The sequence below is a fragment of the Zootoca vivipara genome, chromosome 10 (assembly GCF_965207765.1).
Source record: "Zootoca vivipara chromosome 10, rZooViv2.hap1.1, whole genome shotgun sequence".
In the NCBI taxonomy this organism is placed as follows: domain Eukaryota; kingdom Metazoa; phylum Chordata; class Lepidosauria; order Squamata; family Lacertidae; genus Zootoca; species Zootoca vivipara.
The window spans coordinates 17,217,854-17,235,920 of NC_142593.1; the positions used below are offsets into that span (position 1 = coordinate 17,217,854).

The following is an 18,067-nucleotide window of genomic DNA, read 5'->3' on the forward strand; positions in this document are numbered from 1 at the left end:
TCAAAATGATATACAGTGGTTTATGAACCACTGTACCTCGGTTTATGAACACAATTGGTTCTGGAAGTCTGTTCATAAACTGAAGCGTTCATAAACTGAAGCGAACTTTCCCATTGAAAGTAATGGAAAGTGGATTAATCCGTTCCAGATGGGTCCGCAGAGTACTCAACCTGAAGCGTACTTAACGCGAAGCATGGGTGTAATTGGTTCCGGAAGTCTGTTCATAAACTGAAGTGTTCATAAACTGAAGTGAACTTTCCCATTGAAAGTAATGGAAAGTGAATTAATCCGTTCCAGATGGGTCCGTGGTGTTCGTAAACCGAAAATTCGTAAACCGAGGTTCCACTGTATTGTTTGTACATGAAAACATGCCAGCATTTCTGTCAACATTACACTCATGAAGTAGGTTGTTGTCTGGAGAAGGCAACAGGCTAGCCCAGGGGTCAGCAACCTTTTTCAGCCGTGGGACGGTCCACCGTCCCTCAGACCATGTGGTGGGCCAGACTATATTTTTTTTGGCGGAGGGGGAAATGAACAAATTCCTATGCCCCACAAATAACCCAGAGATGCATTTTAAATAAAAGGAGACATTCTACTCATGTAAAAACATGCTGATTCTCGTACCATCCGCGGGCCGGATTGAGAAGGCAATTGGGCCGCATCCGGCCCACGGGCCTTAGGTTGCCTACCCCTGGGCTAGCCAAACCTGCTGTACATAAAGGCACAAAACCAGCTGGTGTAAATGCATGCAGAAGGTTTTTTTTTTAAAAAAGATAATAACAATCCTGCTTTATACTTCAATACTACATTAACTTTTTCAATGCACATATCATTACATGAACAAACAAACTGAGAGAATGTCTGAGCCACGATGTTGCAGTTTCCGCTTTCGCAAAAAACACGAACATGATACCAAAAGAAACTGCAGTCTCCCAAATCAATGTGCATGTTTGTGGCAAGCTTACAACATGGGAGAAAACTCTTGGAAAAGATGAGCTTCTTCCGAATGGTTGTTTAAGCAAGCCAATGCAAGCCAATGGAGTTCACCCATCACTATCTGGTACACACTATGATAAAGATGTTATTGCAATTTTTATGAGCTACACCATTGTGCACTTAATCACAGTGACACTGAGGCCTCTCTATTAAATTATGCAACTGCAAATTCTGTTTTAATATGCTCTCAAAATTGAAGACTCCAATATATAATGAGTGTAGGTTACAATCAATGCATGGCTCTATATATAGAAACCTAAGTCCACCCTCCCCAAATTTAATGTGCTGTAAATGATGCACTTAACCGAAAGTAACTATCTTTTTGTATATCTTTGAGAAGGTGTTGTTGCTGCATTAATTTTATTCATTCTAACTCAAACATTTAAAAGAACATGTTCTTACATTTCTTTCTCAGTCACAAGTTGATGCCATGGAAATGCCCTTCATTTTAGAGTTAAAGTTCCGCAAATTCATTATAAACTCTTGACATGATCCAGTCAAGCTCTCAATGCAAAAAGAAAAAGAAGAAAAAGAAACACAAATATTTATATCTCTCCCTGAAAACCAGTGGGACTCAAAAGTCTGTAAGTTTGACCCTGTTCCCCCCCCCCCCATTCAGCCTGTAAAATAACCTCCAAACCTGAATTGTTCTGAATTATATTTGGCTTGCTACTTCCCTTTAATATCCAGGAATAAAAGAGTAACATAACTCTTTGCTTCCTCCATATAAGAACTGCAACATTATATGAATGCCTCATTCCCTCCAGAACTTTAATGGCTTTTGACACAATCATCAGAGAGCACAGAACACATCTGAATTCATCTCATCTAAAACTTTTATCCTCAATAATGATGGGACTCACAGGTACAAAATACTTAATTCTTATATATATATTTGCTATGTGTAAAAGGAATGTTTATATGAATCGATACTTTATTATCACTTTGGAACTCTTAGTTGCAGTAATGTTGATGTAGTTAAGAGACTAGTACAGTGGTACCTTGGTTCTCAAACTTAATCCGTTATGTAAGTCTATTCCAAAACCAAAGCATTCCAAAACCATGGCACATTTTCCCATAGAAACAGCAATTTAACATGAATTTTAATCTCTAATGAGACCATTGATCCATAAAATGAAAACAATAAACAATGTACTGCAGTCACACAATCAATCAATCAATCAATCAGTAGCTGAACTGGGTTCCACATAGTCACAAAAACAAAACAAAAAAGCCACAAAAACACAAAATAAATAACAAAAACAGACAGACCTCAGCGTAGCACCCAAAACGGAAGTCTGGCAATCAAATCAGAAGCGTAACACTCAAAACGGAGCATGTTTGGCTTCTGAAAAACATTAGCAAACTGGAACACTTACTTTTGGGTTTGCAGTGTTTGGGATCCAAGTTGTTTGAGTACCAAGGCGTTTGAGAAACAAGGTACCACTGTACATGGTTTCCTAGCACCCTTTAACATTTTATTTTTTAAAAAAATATCCTGAACCTGTGTACTGGGAAAACATCTCCTACAATGAGGCCTAGACCCTAGAATCCTAATGTGAATGCTCTTGTGCCTTCAGCTAGATTTTGGAATCTTAAAAAAGATTTTCTGCCACCACAGCAGCGAGCAATCAGTGCTGTTGCACTCAGAGTCACCCTCAGCACTTGAAATGCCATAGCAAGTTACACACAAACATTGACAAGAGCAGGCAGATCACTGAACTAGCAATACCCCTAGAACATGATCTGTCCAAGAGTTGTTGGGCTTTGTTTTTGTACATTCCCAAATTAATTCATTGACACAGCTATGTGCATTTGATCCTAAGAGTTTAACAATGAAATCCTGTGCATGTCTACCTAGATGTAAGCCCGGCTGAATGGGACTTACTCTCAGGTTAGTGCCTGCAATTCTGCAACCTAAGCAAGTTTTTAGTGGCAGGTCGGCTGAACAACTTGGTCTCCCCTACAAAAGCATGGATGACTTGCTTTAGCTACTGAGGATTAAGCCATAATTCAGTACAGTCATACCTCGGAAGTCGAAAAGAATCTGTTCTGGAAATCCGTTCGACTTCCCAAAGGTTCCCAAAAGTGGCTTCTGATTGGCTGCAGGAAGCTCCTGCAGCCAATCGAAAGCAGCGGAAACTCTGTCGGACGTTCGGCTTCCAAGGAACGTTCACAAACCGGAACACTCACTTCCAGGTTTGCGGCGTTCAGGAGCCAAAACGTTCAACTCACAAGGCGTTCAGGATCCAAGGTACGACTGTATAAACTAATAAGCACAGTAGTCAGCCGAAACATTTCACCTCAATAAAATATAACTTTCCTTTGCACTAAGCATTTTGAATGTAAATGCTTTTGGCTGGTCTGTGTTCTAAACATTCTTACAGTAAGCAAGTGCTCATCTCCCCCCCCCCATGTTGAAATCAATTGGTCTTAACAGTGCTTTGACTTAGCCTGATTGTGGCCTGGTTACCATTGTTTGGATTAATAGTTGGACCAAGGTTGCAAAGAACAGATAACAGTGGAATCACTGTTTCGATTTAATATATTTTATTATTATTAAAGATTGCAACTGTAATGGCTTGGATGTAAAGGTGCCCTATTGTAGAAGTGGACTGTATGTCCATTAGCAAAAAGGGGAGTGTGGGTGTCTGATCACTCCCCATTCTGGGCCAGGTGAAAAAGTAGACAGGGCTGCTGTACCTTGAATAGTTGTGCAAAAAAGAGAATTTCAGCAGGTGTCAGTTGCATGAAAGGGAGAAGTGCAAAAGTCCATATGCTCACACAAGTTAGAACTCAAGCTAATGAAATGACCAAACTTTTGCTTTCCAAAAGCAGACCAATGCTATCCTTCTTCAACTGATTTTCAAGTTAAACCTTTGGGCTGTATCAGCCTTAATGGTGGCAAAATTGTGTAAAACCAATTCCTATGATGCTCTGTATAATGCATCAAAAATTGCAAGCACGTTTCTAAACAAAAGCCTTACTGCAGGAACACTTCACTGATTGATCAATCACCTTTGCCTCATAACCTTCATACTTAAAGTAAGTATTATTGACTCTGAAACCATTTTTAAACATCAGATTATTTTCCCCAATAACAGCCATTCAATCGAATATAAACAAGGGGCAGTGATAGAGAGTGTGTGAGTGTGAATGCTAATATTTTGTTTCTGGGAAGTTTTCAATCTTTTCAAAGAATTCTTCAAGTGTTTCAGCACCTGACCCAATAACCTCTGCAAAAAATCCTACTGCTGTCAACAGAATTATTGTTTCACAGAAGGAAAACATGAGCAAGAAACTGAATATGACTTAGCATATGACCTATCATTAACAAATAACATTTGATCCATATTTGGTGGGTGGGGTGGCTTGGGGGAGAAAATAGATGCTGAGAAAAGTGTTCCTGCCACATTTCCTCTTGATGGAAATATTGTTAACCTGCAGTTGCTACTTTGGGAGGGACGCGGGTGGCGCTGTGGTCTAAACCACTGAACCTCTTGGGCTTGCCGATCAGAAGGTCAGTGGTTCGAATCCCCACAATGGGGTGAGATCCCATTGCTCTGTCCCAGCTCCTGCCAACCTAGCAGTTTGAAAGCATGCCAATGCAAACAGATAAATAGGTACCGCTGCAGCAGGAAAGTAAAGTGTTTCCATGCACTCTGGCTTCCATCACAGTGTCCGGTTGCGCCAGAAGCGGTTTGGTTACACTGGCCACATGACCTGGAAAGCTGTCTATGGACAAAAGCCGGCTCCCTCGGCCTGAAAAGTGAGAAAAGTGCCGCAAACCCTAAGTCGCCTTTGACTGGGCTTAACCGTCCAGGGGTCCTTTACCTTTGTTGCTACTTTGGGGCACTTTGAAGTGATCATGAAGAACATTTGGGTTGTAAAATAACAGCCTACATTTTCTTGGGGCAAAAAGGACATACAGTATAATATTCCAGAACATTTTTTTTTTTGCTTCCACTACAAATTCCCTATTGATCTAAGATCTCTGCTGTTTCAGATCATAGAAAATGCATTTCGAAAGAATCACATACAGGTGGTGAGCATTTTAGGCATGCCCAATTGAAGTGCGACCGCCGATGCATGGGTCTTTGGGACTCTGAAGAGGAAGAATGGGGGCAAAATGGGGGGGGGGTGTAACGGGGCAGAGCGGGCTTTCTGCCAACACGTTCAGTGGTCAGGAACAGAACCCTCATGCAAAATGGTCAACATCTGTACTATAAAACCTACCTGGCAGTGCAAATTATTGTATTTTCCAAACCACACCTGACTTCACTATTACCGGTAATTGCTGCTGCACATCTATGGTTTCCCAAATGAACATTTAATTGCCTCTTTAGGCCACACCTAAAGCTGCTCCTAATAATAATAATAATAATAATAATAATAATAATAATAATAATACCGTGATTACCTACACAATGATAAATTATAATTTTCAACCATGAAACGTGTTTGTGGATCGGACATTGGTTTTCTCTGTACTCACCATGTGATTTTTATGCCACTTCATCGAAGAAAGGGTGTAATATATTTGGGCTTTTTATTGCTTGAGTAGAAAGTGCTCATTACCTTTTTCATGTTTTATACATAAGGAAAAAAATAAGAGAGTTTTCCAAGTGGGATACATCACACTGTTGTAGTGGTCGATTTCCTCAAGATGGTCTTCTGGGGTTTTGGTGCAGTTTGTGGAGGCACAGTTGCAGGTCTGAGAGGAGGAAAGCTACTACTGGGGCTTATTCCCACCCCTCCATTTTCTAACGGAAAAGGAGGAAGCGGGGGAGGTGGTGGTGGCAAGGGAGGGCATTGGTGAGGAAGCTTCCCCAGCGTGTGGGCAGGTTCGCTGTGCAAGTGAACCTCCCTGTTTTTGATATTATACCGAACGTCACAGTCTGCGCAATAGCCATGGTACTGGACTTTTTCATTAAATCGTACCCGTTCCCGCGTTCCAGGCTGCGGACACCTGTCTTTCTCAGACCTGTGCATCAGAGGCTGCACCGAGACTTTGTCCAAGTTACTATTCGGTATACAACATATATCCCCATTGGGAATTTTATTTGGTCCACCCGGTAAGCCTCCGTTTCGTAGTAGAGTCCCATTAGTCTTTACAGGGTTGGCAGGGGTAACTGGCCTATGAGGGTCTTCGCACCTGACAGGAGTCAGCCGCGGAGGAGGGGGTGGTGGGTTGGGCTTCCGCAGCACGGTGAGAATGGCAGAAGGGTGGGCCGGGGGCTTGATGAGCGGCGCGTTGGCTCGGACTTTGACTTTCTCCAAACTGGATGCTGTTGTGCTACTTGAGCTGCTGTTCAACGTGTCCGTTTTTGAGCTGTCTGTCATCTCATCCTCCAGCTGCAAGTCAGAAGTCAGGGTGTCAATCTGGTCAACCACCTGCACAGAAACCAAACACAAATTGTAATAAAAACTGGGGAGGGGGTGGTGGTAAAGGAAAGGCAAACCCGCTCGCCATCATCTTTGCCTTCGCTCAAATGTTCAAGGAAGGCTTCCACAGCCTGGTGCCCTCCAGATGTTGTTGGACTACATATTCCACCGGCTCGGCCAGCATGCCCAATGGTCAGTGATGATGGGAGCTGGAGTCCAAGAAAGTTTGGAGGGCATCAGGTTGGGGGGGTAGCTGGTAAAAGGCATAAAAACTGAACATGCAGTTTCATAGAATAGTGGTTCTTTGTATTCTAAATTCTGTTTAATGTAAAAATAATATTATGTGTACTTATTAAAATTCCTCAGAAACCAGGAGCACGCCCAAAATGCAAACTTGTGTCTTCAGGGAGAGTGCTACTCCATTCAGCACAGGCTAAATCCCTATTCCCTGTTCTGCTTCCAATTGACCAAGAAGAACATCTCTGTCTCGTCTGGATTAAGTTTCAATTTGTTCACCCTGGTTCAGTCCATTACTGATGACAGACTGTCTCTCCCTCCCTCCCTCAAACACTCACCTCTGTTGCTTCCACCAAAATATGCTAAGCATATTGTATCTTTTATACATTCCTACTTTAGGCATCATTTTGAGGCTTTTCCTTCTTTTTCTATGCTTCCATTATCCCAAGTGATCCTTTCAAACCACCTAGCCCAGTACTGTGTCATCTGAAGGGCAGAATCTGTCCCTGATTTTAGGCAGAGCAATTGCACATTCCCTGCTGCTAAAAACAAAAATAAAATAAAATAGGTTGGAGATAGCAGGAGCTGAGACTGGGATACTGTGCATTCAGAGCACATACTCCTGCATGACTCCCCTCCAAGAAGCATTTCAGAAGGTGAAGCATCCCAGGTGATTGTGGCCAAATTCTTTTGCTAAGCTGACTGAAAAATAGGCAACATGGGGAAAGGGGGAGGGATGCTCAGGAAAACCCCGCCAGAGAAAGTAAAAATGTATGTGCAAATAATTTCAAGCAATTATCCTTTTGCTGTTTTCCATCTCTGCAGAGAATGTTAACCAAGTCTTTTTTTAAAAAAGAAAATAGAAAAATATTAAAAGATTAAAGATTGGTTTACAGCTATTAGAGTACAAAGAAAGGGGAATGTTTAAAGCCCCCCCCTCATTTCTCAGCTCTTTCATATTCTCTCAGAGCATAGAAAAAGGATTACATTTCAAGTTCTCAGGGTCACTGTAGTTTCTTACACAATTGCAGAAAAATATGGCTGTACATATATTCCACAATTTTTTCTTCTAAACGGACCACTTCCTAGATGCATTCCCCAAATCAAAAGATGTGAGAATTATAGATCTTTGGATTCCCTCCCCATTGTTTTTAGTTATTGTTCTATGTGTCGCACCTGTTTTGTTTTTACTACTGCATCCTCTAATTTAACTTAATTTCCATAATTAAATTCAAAACTCACATATTTATAGTTTGCCACAGTGTACAGTTCACACCTGTTCATAAATTCATAAATTACTATTTCAGGTTATAAAGATCACCTTCTAAAGCCTTTTTTGTATACCAAAGTCCAATAATGTGGTTTTCGTTAACACAATGCCTTTTTGAGATAACTGATATGATACCTTCAAACAGTTATCTTTGACAGATGTGCATTGCATTTATTCCAATTTGTAAGTGTTGGCACTATTTGCATGAATTGAAAATGTCTAAAGCAGGGGTGTCCAAACTTTTTTCAAAGAGGGCCAGATTTGATGAAGTGAACATGTGTGACTATTTTTTAGGATTGAGGTTGTTGAGCTATTTCTACAATTTTACCCCAAAGTTGTTGAGCTCTTTTTAGGATTGAAGTTGTTGTTGAGCTTTGTATTGGTTGTTGAGCTTTGTTTAGGATTTTACCCCATGAAGTAAACTGCCAACAGGGGCTGGATTAAACCGACCGGTGGGCCACATTAGGCCCCCGAAATGGACTTTGAACATGCCTGGTCTAAAGTATCCAATAATTTAGCTCAATGAAGGGTACAACAGAGCCATTGTTAAGGTTACACTGATTACGTTTTATGAAATTGCTTAAAATAAATTTTATTGGGGGGAGGGGTAACAAAAATAAGCAACAATTACCCTGGGTTAAGCCTGCAAGTAGTACAAGTGATCAAGGACCACAGCAGTTCAACACACGCTAAGCCTTCTGTAGCACAAAAGTGTATATTTTTCCACCTGCAATTGTTCATGATAATTCTCAACATGCCACTTTCAATCTAGATTGATTCAAGACCCTGCCATCCACAACAGTGGGTGAGGTTACCTGACACTCATTTGAAAACACTCCCCTTTCCCATGACTTTTCTTCCCTGGAAATACCCCAGCTGAATGAAGAAGGAAGTGGAAATCTCAATCTTGGTATATGCCCTCACCCATTACATTATTGGGGGAAAGGGAGTTTACCACCATCTCCATTGCCAAAATCACCTGCATCTGCTTCCAAATGGACACATAATTCAGAGTCAATCAATCAATCCTTTATTGCAGTCCAAAGACCCATAAAACAATTTCAAAATTAGATACAGTTAAAACAACCAGACAGACAGATGGGGGAAACCAAGGCAGACATTTCAATCTGAAATGAGCTTTTATTTTGAAATGAACCCAGTTTCTCAAGAAATGCATTTCAGGGGCAAGTAATATGAAATAGATCTACACTGTGTGTGGACAAAACAACTACTCAGTCTCCATTTTGATACTAGAACAAAATGCTGTGTGTATGCAATCACAGCCACAACACTGACGATGTTTAATATGCAAATTCCATCCAATGCAACTTATTTTTCATTTGTGTGCTTTTGAGTTTGCAAACTAATTCTAGATCCAATCAAACCAAGCTCCAGAAGGCCCAGCTTTGATTGACAAATCACATTACAAGTTGGGTCTGCACAGTGAGCAACCTACCAAGCCAAATGCAGTACAGTACATCAGTCACGTATTGTTGCCTGCCAGTTCTTGACAAACTCCATTTTTGCAATCTGATGCAGACAGAGGAAAAAAACTTCAGTGCTAATATTCATTGAGCAAACATGCCCTGAAATCAATCTGGATGTGACACTGCAGGCTTGATATATGGAGCCTCCAAATCCAGTTAAATTTTCAAAAGCATCATTGCAACTTCAGTAGAAGCAGAATATTGTTTGTCAAGGATATGGATCTGCCTTGTATTGATTCGTATCATTGGCACATTTAGCCCTGTGTTGCCTACTCAGGTGGTAGCAGCTGCCTAATATCTCTATTAGGCATGCTTCCCAGCCCCGCCATCCAGAGATGGTGAGCACTTTTTGAATGTACAAAAGGGAACACAGGACGTTGCCTTGTACCATATAAGACTTCCTATCTAGTTCAGTTTTGTATGCAGCAGAGCTAGTCTTCAAGATACCCTGCAGATAACAGCAGGTTAGTCTACACCTGGTAGCAGCTCTCCAAAACGTGTGACCCGGTATAATTCTCCTCCATACCTCAGCCTATTTCTCCTATAGGGAAGCATCTCATAAGCCTCGGTGGAAGAGCTTAATAAGATTTGGCCGTTTAGCTTACATTCAGGGGGGATACTATTAAGTTCACAATGATAAGGAGGTAATTGCTGTCCTGGAATTCTACTCAATATTGATCCAGAGTAGATTCCAATGTATAGTTAGCAGAGTAACAATTTAAACACATTGCAGGATACCCCAAAAATAGACCAGAGGCTTTTACTGCTACTGAAGGCAAATGAGCATAATGATCACAAATCCAATGCATTCAGAAATGGCCCTGTCCATAAGAAATCCAGTTGCAGCAGACTCAACTTAAACTTACAATAACTTTATAATAAGTCTGAACACTAAGCATACCATGTACAGAACACCACACCAGAAGGAATGGCAAGAGAAAGTGAAACCCAGGCTCCTCCTGGCCTACAGTCATACCTCGGTTTGTGACCACAATTCGTTCCGGGGAGCCAGTCGCTCCCCAAGTTCATCGTAAACCGAGGGGCTCTTCTGTGTGCGCGTGAAGCACCGATAGAGCACTTCTGCGCATGTGCACGCTGTGGAACCTGGATGTAAACACTTCCGGGTCCGCGGCGGTCACAAACCGATCAGTCGCAAACGGAGGCGGTCGCAAACCGAGGTATGACTGTATTTTTATAGTCAGCAGGACCTTGACAGAAAAAGAGAAGAGAACCAGTTTAAGCCAGCTGTACTCAGCTTCCCTGAAGGAATAACCCAAACATCATGAACCTTCTGCTTGTTTCTTTCACAGAGAGAAGCTTCTAGAAGGTTCTTGAATTAAGTAGAATAGGAAAGATCTCTACACATCAGATCAATACTTTCTGCACTAAGAAATGCAAACTGACAAATTACACCCATTTAAATTCTATAGCCTGTCCTGCCCAGATGCATGGGTGCACACATGTGTCTTAATTTCTTCCTTCCCCAGCAGTGCGCACACAAACAAAAACATGAGTAATCTGTTTAAGTATACGAGAACTCTGATACATTAAATATACTGGTCTGTAATTCTGGCAGAAATTTTAAAAAAATACTTTTTCTTTAAGAAAAAAATGAATTTCAAAAGTTTTAACGCTTTAGTAACATTTCAATACAGAAACAAAATAGCCACCTCCTATCCTCTATTTCCACCGCACTGATTTTAAAGCACTCTTCCTTTGCTTCAAGTCTTGATTTACATCTTAATTTCTAGTTGAATAAGTCCTGAATCCCAAATCAAAAACTCCACAAGATGAAGCGGTTTCTCCAGGCTTCAGCTTTAAAAATATTAATGAAAAAGGTAAAAATATTGTATGCTTTTGATGTAAAACAACCTGAACAGAAAAATGCAGTAGAAACAAAGTAGAATAATTTTACCTCAGGGTAGAAGTCAAAGGTCAGCCACATGATCAGATAGTATCATACTAACCTATTCTTTCTATGCTAAGGCATGGCTTCATTGCAGCCTTCTTACCTTGAAAAAATAAACACCTGCTCCCCTCTAGCAGCGATAACTTTAGAAATCTTAGACTTGCTTCTCATTGGATTTTTGTGCCCTCTCATACGGATGCTCAAATACGAAATACATGTCCTGGCTATGAAGTGTTCATGCAAAAATTTGTTCCCGTATTCCCCCTTTAAAAATGTACAGAAGTAGGATCTTGATCCAATCCAAATCTCTCTCTCTCTCTCTCTCTCTCTCTCTCTCTCTCTCTCTCTCTCTCTCTCTCTCTCTCACACACACACACACACACACACACACACACACACTGAGTGTTATCTGCCTCCTCTCCAATAATAATAATAATAATTTTATTATTTATACCCCACCCATCTGGCTGGGTTTCCCTAGCTACTCTGGGCAGCTCCCAGCAGAACACTAAAAATAGAATAAAACAAAAACTTCCCTAAACAGGGCTGCCTTCAGTAGTCTTCAAAAAGTCAGATAGTTGTTTATTTCCTTGACATCTGATGGGAGGGTGTTCCACAGGGCAGGTGCCACCACCGAGAAGGCCCTCTGCCTGGTTCCCTGTAACCTCACTTCTCGCAGGGAGGGAACTGCCAGAAGGCCCTCGGCGCTGGACCTCAGTGTCTGGGCAGAACGATGGGGGTGGAGACGCTCTTTCAGGTATACTGGACCGATGCTGTTTACTCAATATACTCAAGCAGCTATTATGCTTGATAAGCAGCACATGTTTTTTGTACTTGAGTATCCATAGTTTCAAACATTACTGTAAGAAGTGTTCACAGGAAACCAAATGATTACTGTCAGTTACTCATTTACACTGAGAATAATCCTTTACCTTAAATATCCTTATTATGCCTCCAAAGAAACACACCCACACACACACCCCAGTTGTTTCATCGTATTGTGCAGTACAAGGTATTTCAAAGCAGATTTTTTTTTGCCATCTCTTCTTCACAAGTCCATACATTTTCTCCTTATGGCATCTTGTAGTTTGTGTGCCGTTTGCTGATATGAAGGCAGCATGATAGGGAGAAAGTATTGCACTTTGAGAAAGGAGGTTAGACAAAGTGGGGCGTTAGTGCAACCCACCTCTGGTTCTGTGCTCCTACACACATATCCAGAGCAACCGAGTTTTTTTTTGCAAAAATTCACCTGACATTGCAACTGTGGCAATGGGTATACTGGCACAAGATGAAAAATAGAGCAATTGAATGCAGAGTAGATTAAGTGTTTGTCTAGGAATGACAGGTGGTTTTTATGAGATAACTTTTACATTTATATTTGCATTTGTGTCTGAGGTGTAAGTGCTATGTAGTATTAAGGAATAAATACTAACCCCTTAATGCATGAATTAAGGAATAAATACTAACCCCTTAATGCAAATTAATATAAAACAAAGGATAATGCAACTTAGCCTTAAAAGGTTGGAGATAACATCTATTGTATATCTTCTGAAGTGTGCTGACTCGAGTGACACTGATGTATAGCTCAATGAAATGACATTGCTTGGAACCACATTTGGAATGCAATTTAATACCAATGGAAAGCTAGGTTTGTCTTAACTATTTAGTGGGTGCACTTACCGTATAACCGAGAAGATGCATCAGTGGTAAAAATGGTAAAGCAAAAATCTAATTCTGGATGTTTAAATACTCCATATATTTTAGGTTTTACTTTGACATAGAAAGTTCATTCTAAAATATGTCATGGTACATGCACACTACATATATTCTGCCACATAATACAGAAAACTAAAACTAACTCGACGCTAAACCATTCTGAGCAGTGGTGAAAAGCTACTGGTGGGCAGCATCTTTGTGAAGGGGAGGCATTGCAGGTGATGTGGCATGTGACTGCATAACAGGTGGGGAGGTGGGCTATCTTGCGCTTTCCTTAGCCCTCCTGAGCCCTTTTGCTTTTGTTGCCATTTTCACAAGACTGTGGCCAGTATGCTTTTGATTTGGTTTCGCCAGACTAACAAAAATGTGACCGAGGCAAAAGCAATTATTTCTTTTCTAGAATCTGAGGACAAACTAAGGAAATAAGCTTTTATATATATATAGTTGTTGACTTGAAAATTTTTTGTGGTTTTTGTTGTGGTTCCCTCAATGCGAGATGTGAGGTTACAGGGAACCAGGCAGAGGGCCTTCTTGGTAGTGGCGCCTGCCCTGTGGAACGCCCTCCCATCAGATGTCAACGAAATAAGCAACTCCCTGACTTTAAGAAGACATCTGAAGGCAGCCCTGTTTAGGGAAGTTTTTAATGTTCAATGTTTTATTCTGTTTTTAATCTGTTGGGAGCAGCCCAATCATTATCATTATTTTAACAAGGGTACAATTTCTCTGTTTTCAATTGATTGAGTCCTTTCTACATGTCAGTTACATTTGGTGTGAGACGCTGCTGTCATAGACATTGTGAGGTTGTAGGGGGGGGGACAGAACGGGGTAGTGATTTTTCATTCTTTTGCTTAGCATATGAGCAGAGGTTTTGTGTCAGCATTGCAAGGGTAGGCTTTTATTTATGTTTGTTTGTTTTTGCTGGTGGTACGAGAGGTTGGAGATAAACTATTTTTAATTTGCTTGTTTGATATATAATATGCTTGGGATATGAAGTAGTTACAATTTGACCATGGACTTCACTTACAATGGGGAAAGAAGCAAATGTTTCCGTATAGTATTTAAGCGATAAAAACAAACCCATAAGAGAGACATTTCCCACTTTCAAAAGTTACATCATGATAAAAACTGTACTTAAATGGTCTGACACAAACATGATGCAGCACACAAATATACTCAAACACACCTTTAACTCAGCCTTTCAAACTCCATCTCTTTAGGCACAGAAGTCTACCATGTAACAGAATTAATAGAATTAATAGAATTAACCAAGTACATGTGGTTTTCAAACAAAGAACTATTGGACTTATTCAGAACATTATTCAATAAATATCTTTTTTCTTGGACAATGAAAAAGCTGAGCTTTTAACCTGAGTTAGTTAGTTCATGTAGAATAAAAAAAAAAGGTGTAGAGATTTTCAACGTATACAGATGGAAAAGCTCAACTAGGGAAAATCAAATATTTACTATGTGAATAATGAATAGGCTAGTATGAAAGAAAAGAGAGATACTTACATAAGCTAACACCAAAGAACTTCAGGGGGGAAATACTTTAAAATATTTCTTCATATCTACAGGGCGCTGCCTTTAAAGCCACAAATGCTCTCTAGATGGCTGCGTATAGAAAACAACTGTGCAATTCCAAGGGTGGGGGATAGGGGTGCAAAAACTAATTGTTCTAATTCTTAGAGTAGCACAGTCCTTAGCAGTAAACTAGGGACGCGGGTGGCGCTGTGGTCTAAACCACTGAGCCTCTTGGGCTTGCCAATCAGAAGGTTGGTGGTTTGAATCCCCACGACGGGGTGAGCTCCCGTTGCTCAGTTCCAGCTCCTGCCAACCTAGCAGTTCGAAAGCACGCCAAAAATGCAAGTAGATAAATAGGTTCCCGCTCCGGCGGGAAGGTAAACGGCGTTTCCATGCACTGCTCTGGTTTTGCCAGAAGCGGTTTAGTCATGCTGACCACATGACCCAGAAAAACTGTCTGCGGAAAAACGCCAGCTCCCTCGGCCTGTAAAATGAGGTGAACGCCGCAACCCCACAGTCATCTGTGACTGGACTTAACTGTCAGGGGTCCTTTCCCTTTTTTTAAGGAGTAAACTATACACTATGTATTCAGTAAAGTTCTCCCATTAGGGCAGAGACTTCCACCTGCACAACAGGATTTCTTATGCCTTTCCCTGTCTCCCCAATCTGCTTTGGAAGGTTGGGTAGACCCTGCAGAACAGATTTTGGGCCATATTGCGCAGTTGACAGGTCCATGCAGAAATGGCACGAGTTTGTTGAATGCAACTCATAATGGACGCGCTCCTCAAACCTAGAGAGAATACCAGCTGATTATTCAACCCTTCCCTCTCCGCAAGGAAAGCTGGCTGCGGTGTTTCAATCTATTAATTTCTCATTTTATTTGAGACACTACTATCAGAGAAGAAGGAGCTAATAACAAGGGGGGGTGTATTGTTCACTTCAAGGTCAATAGACAATGGACTGCCACCAAAAAAGAAATATAGGTCAAGTGAAGAGTCCAGAAGCTATTTTTAAAAGCACCTAGGAGAGTGTTATTTAATGAAATTCTAAGTTATAGCCCATTATCCATTGACTCAGACACTTAGCTTGTCAGATCACCTCAGTTCCATCTGTGCTGCTCTGCCCCTAGTTCCAGTTAAGTCTCAATTAATACTGTGAATAAAACAACCCTCATCCCTTGCTTAACTAAATTTAAATGTGAATTTCCTCCTACCTCTTTTCTCTTTATTGTTTTTGAGATTGCAATTTATCCAACACTGTCTCTGGAAGTAAAAGGCTGGTAGTATATATTTTAAAGTGCTATTTTAAAGGCACTTAGCTGCAATGTTTCTATGGCAGGTACAACTCGGTGAGCCTCAGCATAAGCAACGATGAGATTCGCTTCTTTGCATTAAGAGAAGGAAATTAATGTTCTTTTCATGGAACTTTTCCTTTGTTGCCCAGAACTAGTTGCATGCAGAAAGATCTGCATTAATAGTTTATTCAGCCCATTGCTATAACGGAACCAAATAACTATGCTGGTAACATGAAAGGGACATTACAATTTTTCATATTACAACATAGTGCAACACACACTCCGCATTCATATAGGTAAGTAGGAACATAATAATAATCCATACTTTTGAGTGCTTCAAAATGATTTGCATTACCATGTGCTGAAAGCAGGCATGCTGCATTACTCGCTAATTCACCAAGCTTCAAAGTGATGCAATTCTATTCTTCAAAGGACAGAGAATGCAAGTGATTACAGATAATTTTCTTGCTTTCTAATGCTATACAAGCAGCACTGATGATTACACCAGACTCTCTAGAATTAGTGTATGAAATACAAAATATTCCTGCAACTAGTGAAGCAGGGACTAGTCAGAGACTTTCTCAGGTAACCAAAAAAAAGCATCCAGTTATTATCAGAACCTAATTTCATTCCATTCTACCTTTGGCTACTAAGACATCATGATAGTTCTATGCAAAGGGCTGTTAAAAGATTCCTGCTTTTATTTGTGGCCAAATAGGATGAAAGATACTTTAAATTTCAGAGTGGCAACAGGCGAGAAATACCGAGCCTCTTGAAAGTCTGATGTGCGAGAGAGATTGTTGACACGGAGAGGGAAATAGCTAATTAAACTAGAGCACCATGGGAAAGGCAATATAATAACTTGTCCATGATGCTTCGGGTAATTCAGAAACACCGCACAGGGATCCCATTTGTATAAACAAAATCTCATTTCGAAGTAGGAAGTTCAACCACATTGATGGCTTCATTGCTGTCTTGGAAGTTTCAGCACAAGTTATTCTGCCAGCCACTAGTTTAAAGAACTGAACTGGAGCTCCTTGCTGTCTTGCTGCTTATTTTGGAAGTAGAGGAATGACACCAGGCAGTACAAGGTGGATGAGCCTGCAGTTCTGCAATTTCCAGAGAAGGGTGGGTGAACTGGACAACCGACCAGTCAAATATTGAGTTGAATCCAGACTTTGACATCTATGAATGGAAGGGCTCCTTATAGCCACAAAGGCAGGGAGAAGACAGCTTTTGCAACTCTCCCCTGTAGCCCACAGTTCCCATCCCACACTATTTTGGAGGGCTGCCTAATGCTCTCAGCAGACTTTCTGAGGTTGCAAGGGGCTGCAGAGGGAGGGGAAATTGGCAAAGCAGCCTCCTTTCCATTGGCCAGAGGGAGTATCAACTGAGTGGATCTACGCTAGATGACTGTTAGGATGTTCCCACCAAAGGATGCGCAGTTTGGATCCAAGCCATGGTCAGTGTGTGTGGACACACACACACACACACACACACACACACACACACACAGTAAATGGCCTCTTCAATTCTACTTGCATTCTTGCAAGAAATGACTCTTTGGTTGCAGTCCTAAAGGCTAATTCCACATTAATCCTGTCAGAGTTATACTGACATCTACAGTGAAATGCGTGTTCTTATTAATGCAACTATGATATCCATCCTAGAGAACAGCTCAGCTACACCTAAGATATATTTATCATTCACAAAGTCAGTAATGAGATCTCGATGTAACATTGTAAAGTCAATTTCAGAAGAACAGGAATATGACTAAGCCAAAGGGTATTGCAAGGAAATCTGCCACATAGGTATGGATTATAATTTAATGCAGCTCAATCATTTAGATATATTTTAATCTAACCTCAATGAGAATGTGTTGGGCAACTAGGGGATGATATGATAGATCAGCCTGCAACCAAGCACCATAGAAATAATTTTACTGAAGGATGCATTGCTTCAGTTCTAATGCATTTCATTTGATTATACACTTTATGCATGGTGCTGATCACATAAGGAAACTTACATTTTAATCTGTTTACACTTTCATTCATTAGCGTATTCCTGTTCCTAGGAATATCTGGTCCATACGTCTATCTCCACCACAGAAACTGTTCATATTCTTTGGAAATTCCCTCCAACTATTATGGCACTCAAAAGTAATTACTATCTCTCATGTAGAAAACCGTTTTATAGGAACTAAATATAAATTAAATGTCTAACTCAACAGCAAAGTGCAGATGTGAAAAAAA

General features: G+C 40.7%; 1 protein-coding gene across 4 annotated transcripts in view; it reads right to left on the reverse strand.

Moving 5' to 3' along the window:
* PRR16 (proline rich 16) overlaps positions 1-18,067 on the reverse strand; it is a 120,422-nt gene that overhangs the window by 27,962 nt on the left and 74,393 nt on the right. Inside the window, exons 2-3 of one of the 4 annotated variants that reach the window (XM_088652627.1) lie at positions 10,352-10,583; positions 5,492-6,390 (exon numbers count right to left, since the gene is read on the reverse strand). In XM_088652627.1, coding sequence (XP_088508753.1) covers positions 5,632-6,339 — 708 coding nt within the window. In that variant the 5' untranslated portion in view covers positions 6,340-6,390; positions 10,352-10,583 and the 3' untranslated portion in view covers positions 5,492-5,631. Of the gene's footprint in view, positions 1-5,491; positions 6,391-10,351; positions 10,702-18,067 lie in introns of those variants that run through there. The other 3 variants (XM_088652626.1, XM_088652625.1, XM_088652624.1) reach the window with 3 other exon arrangements.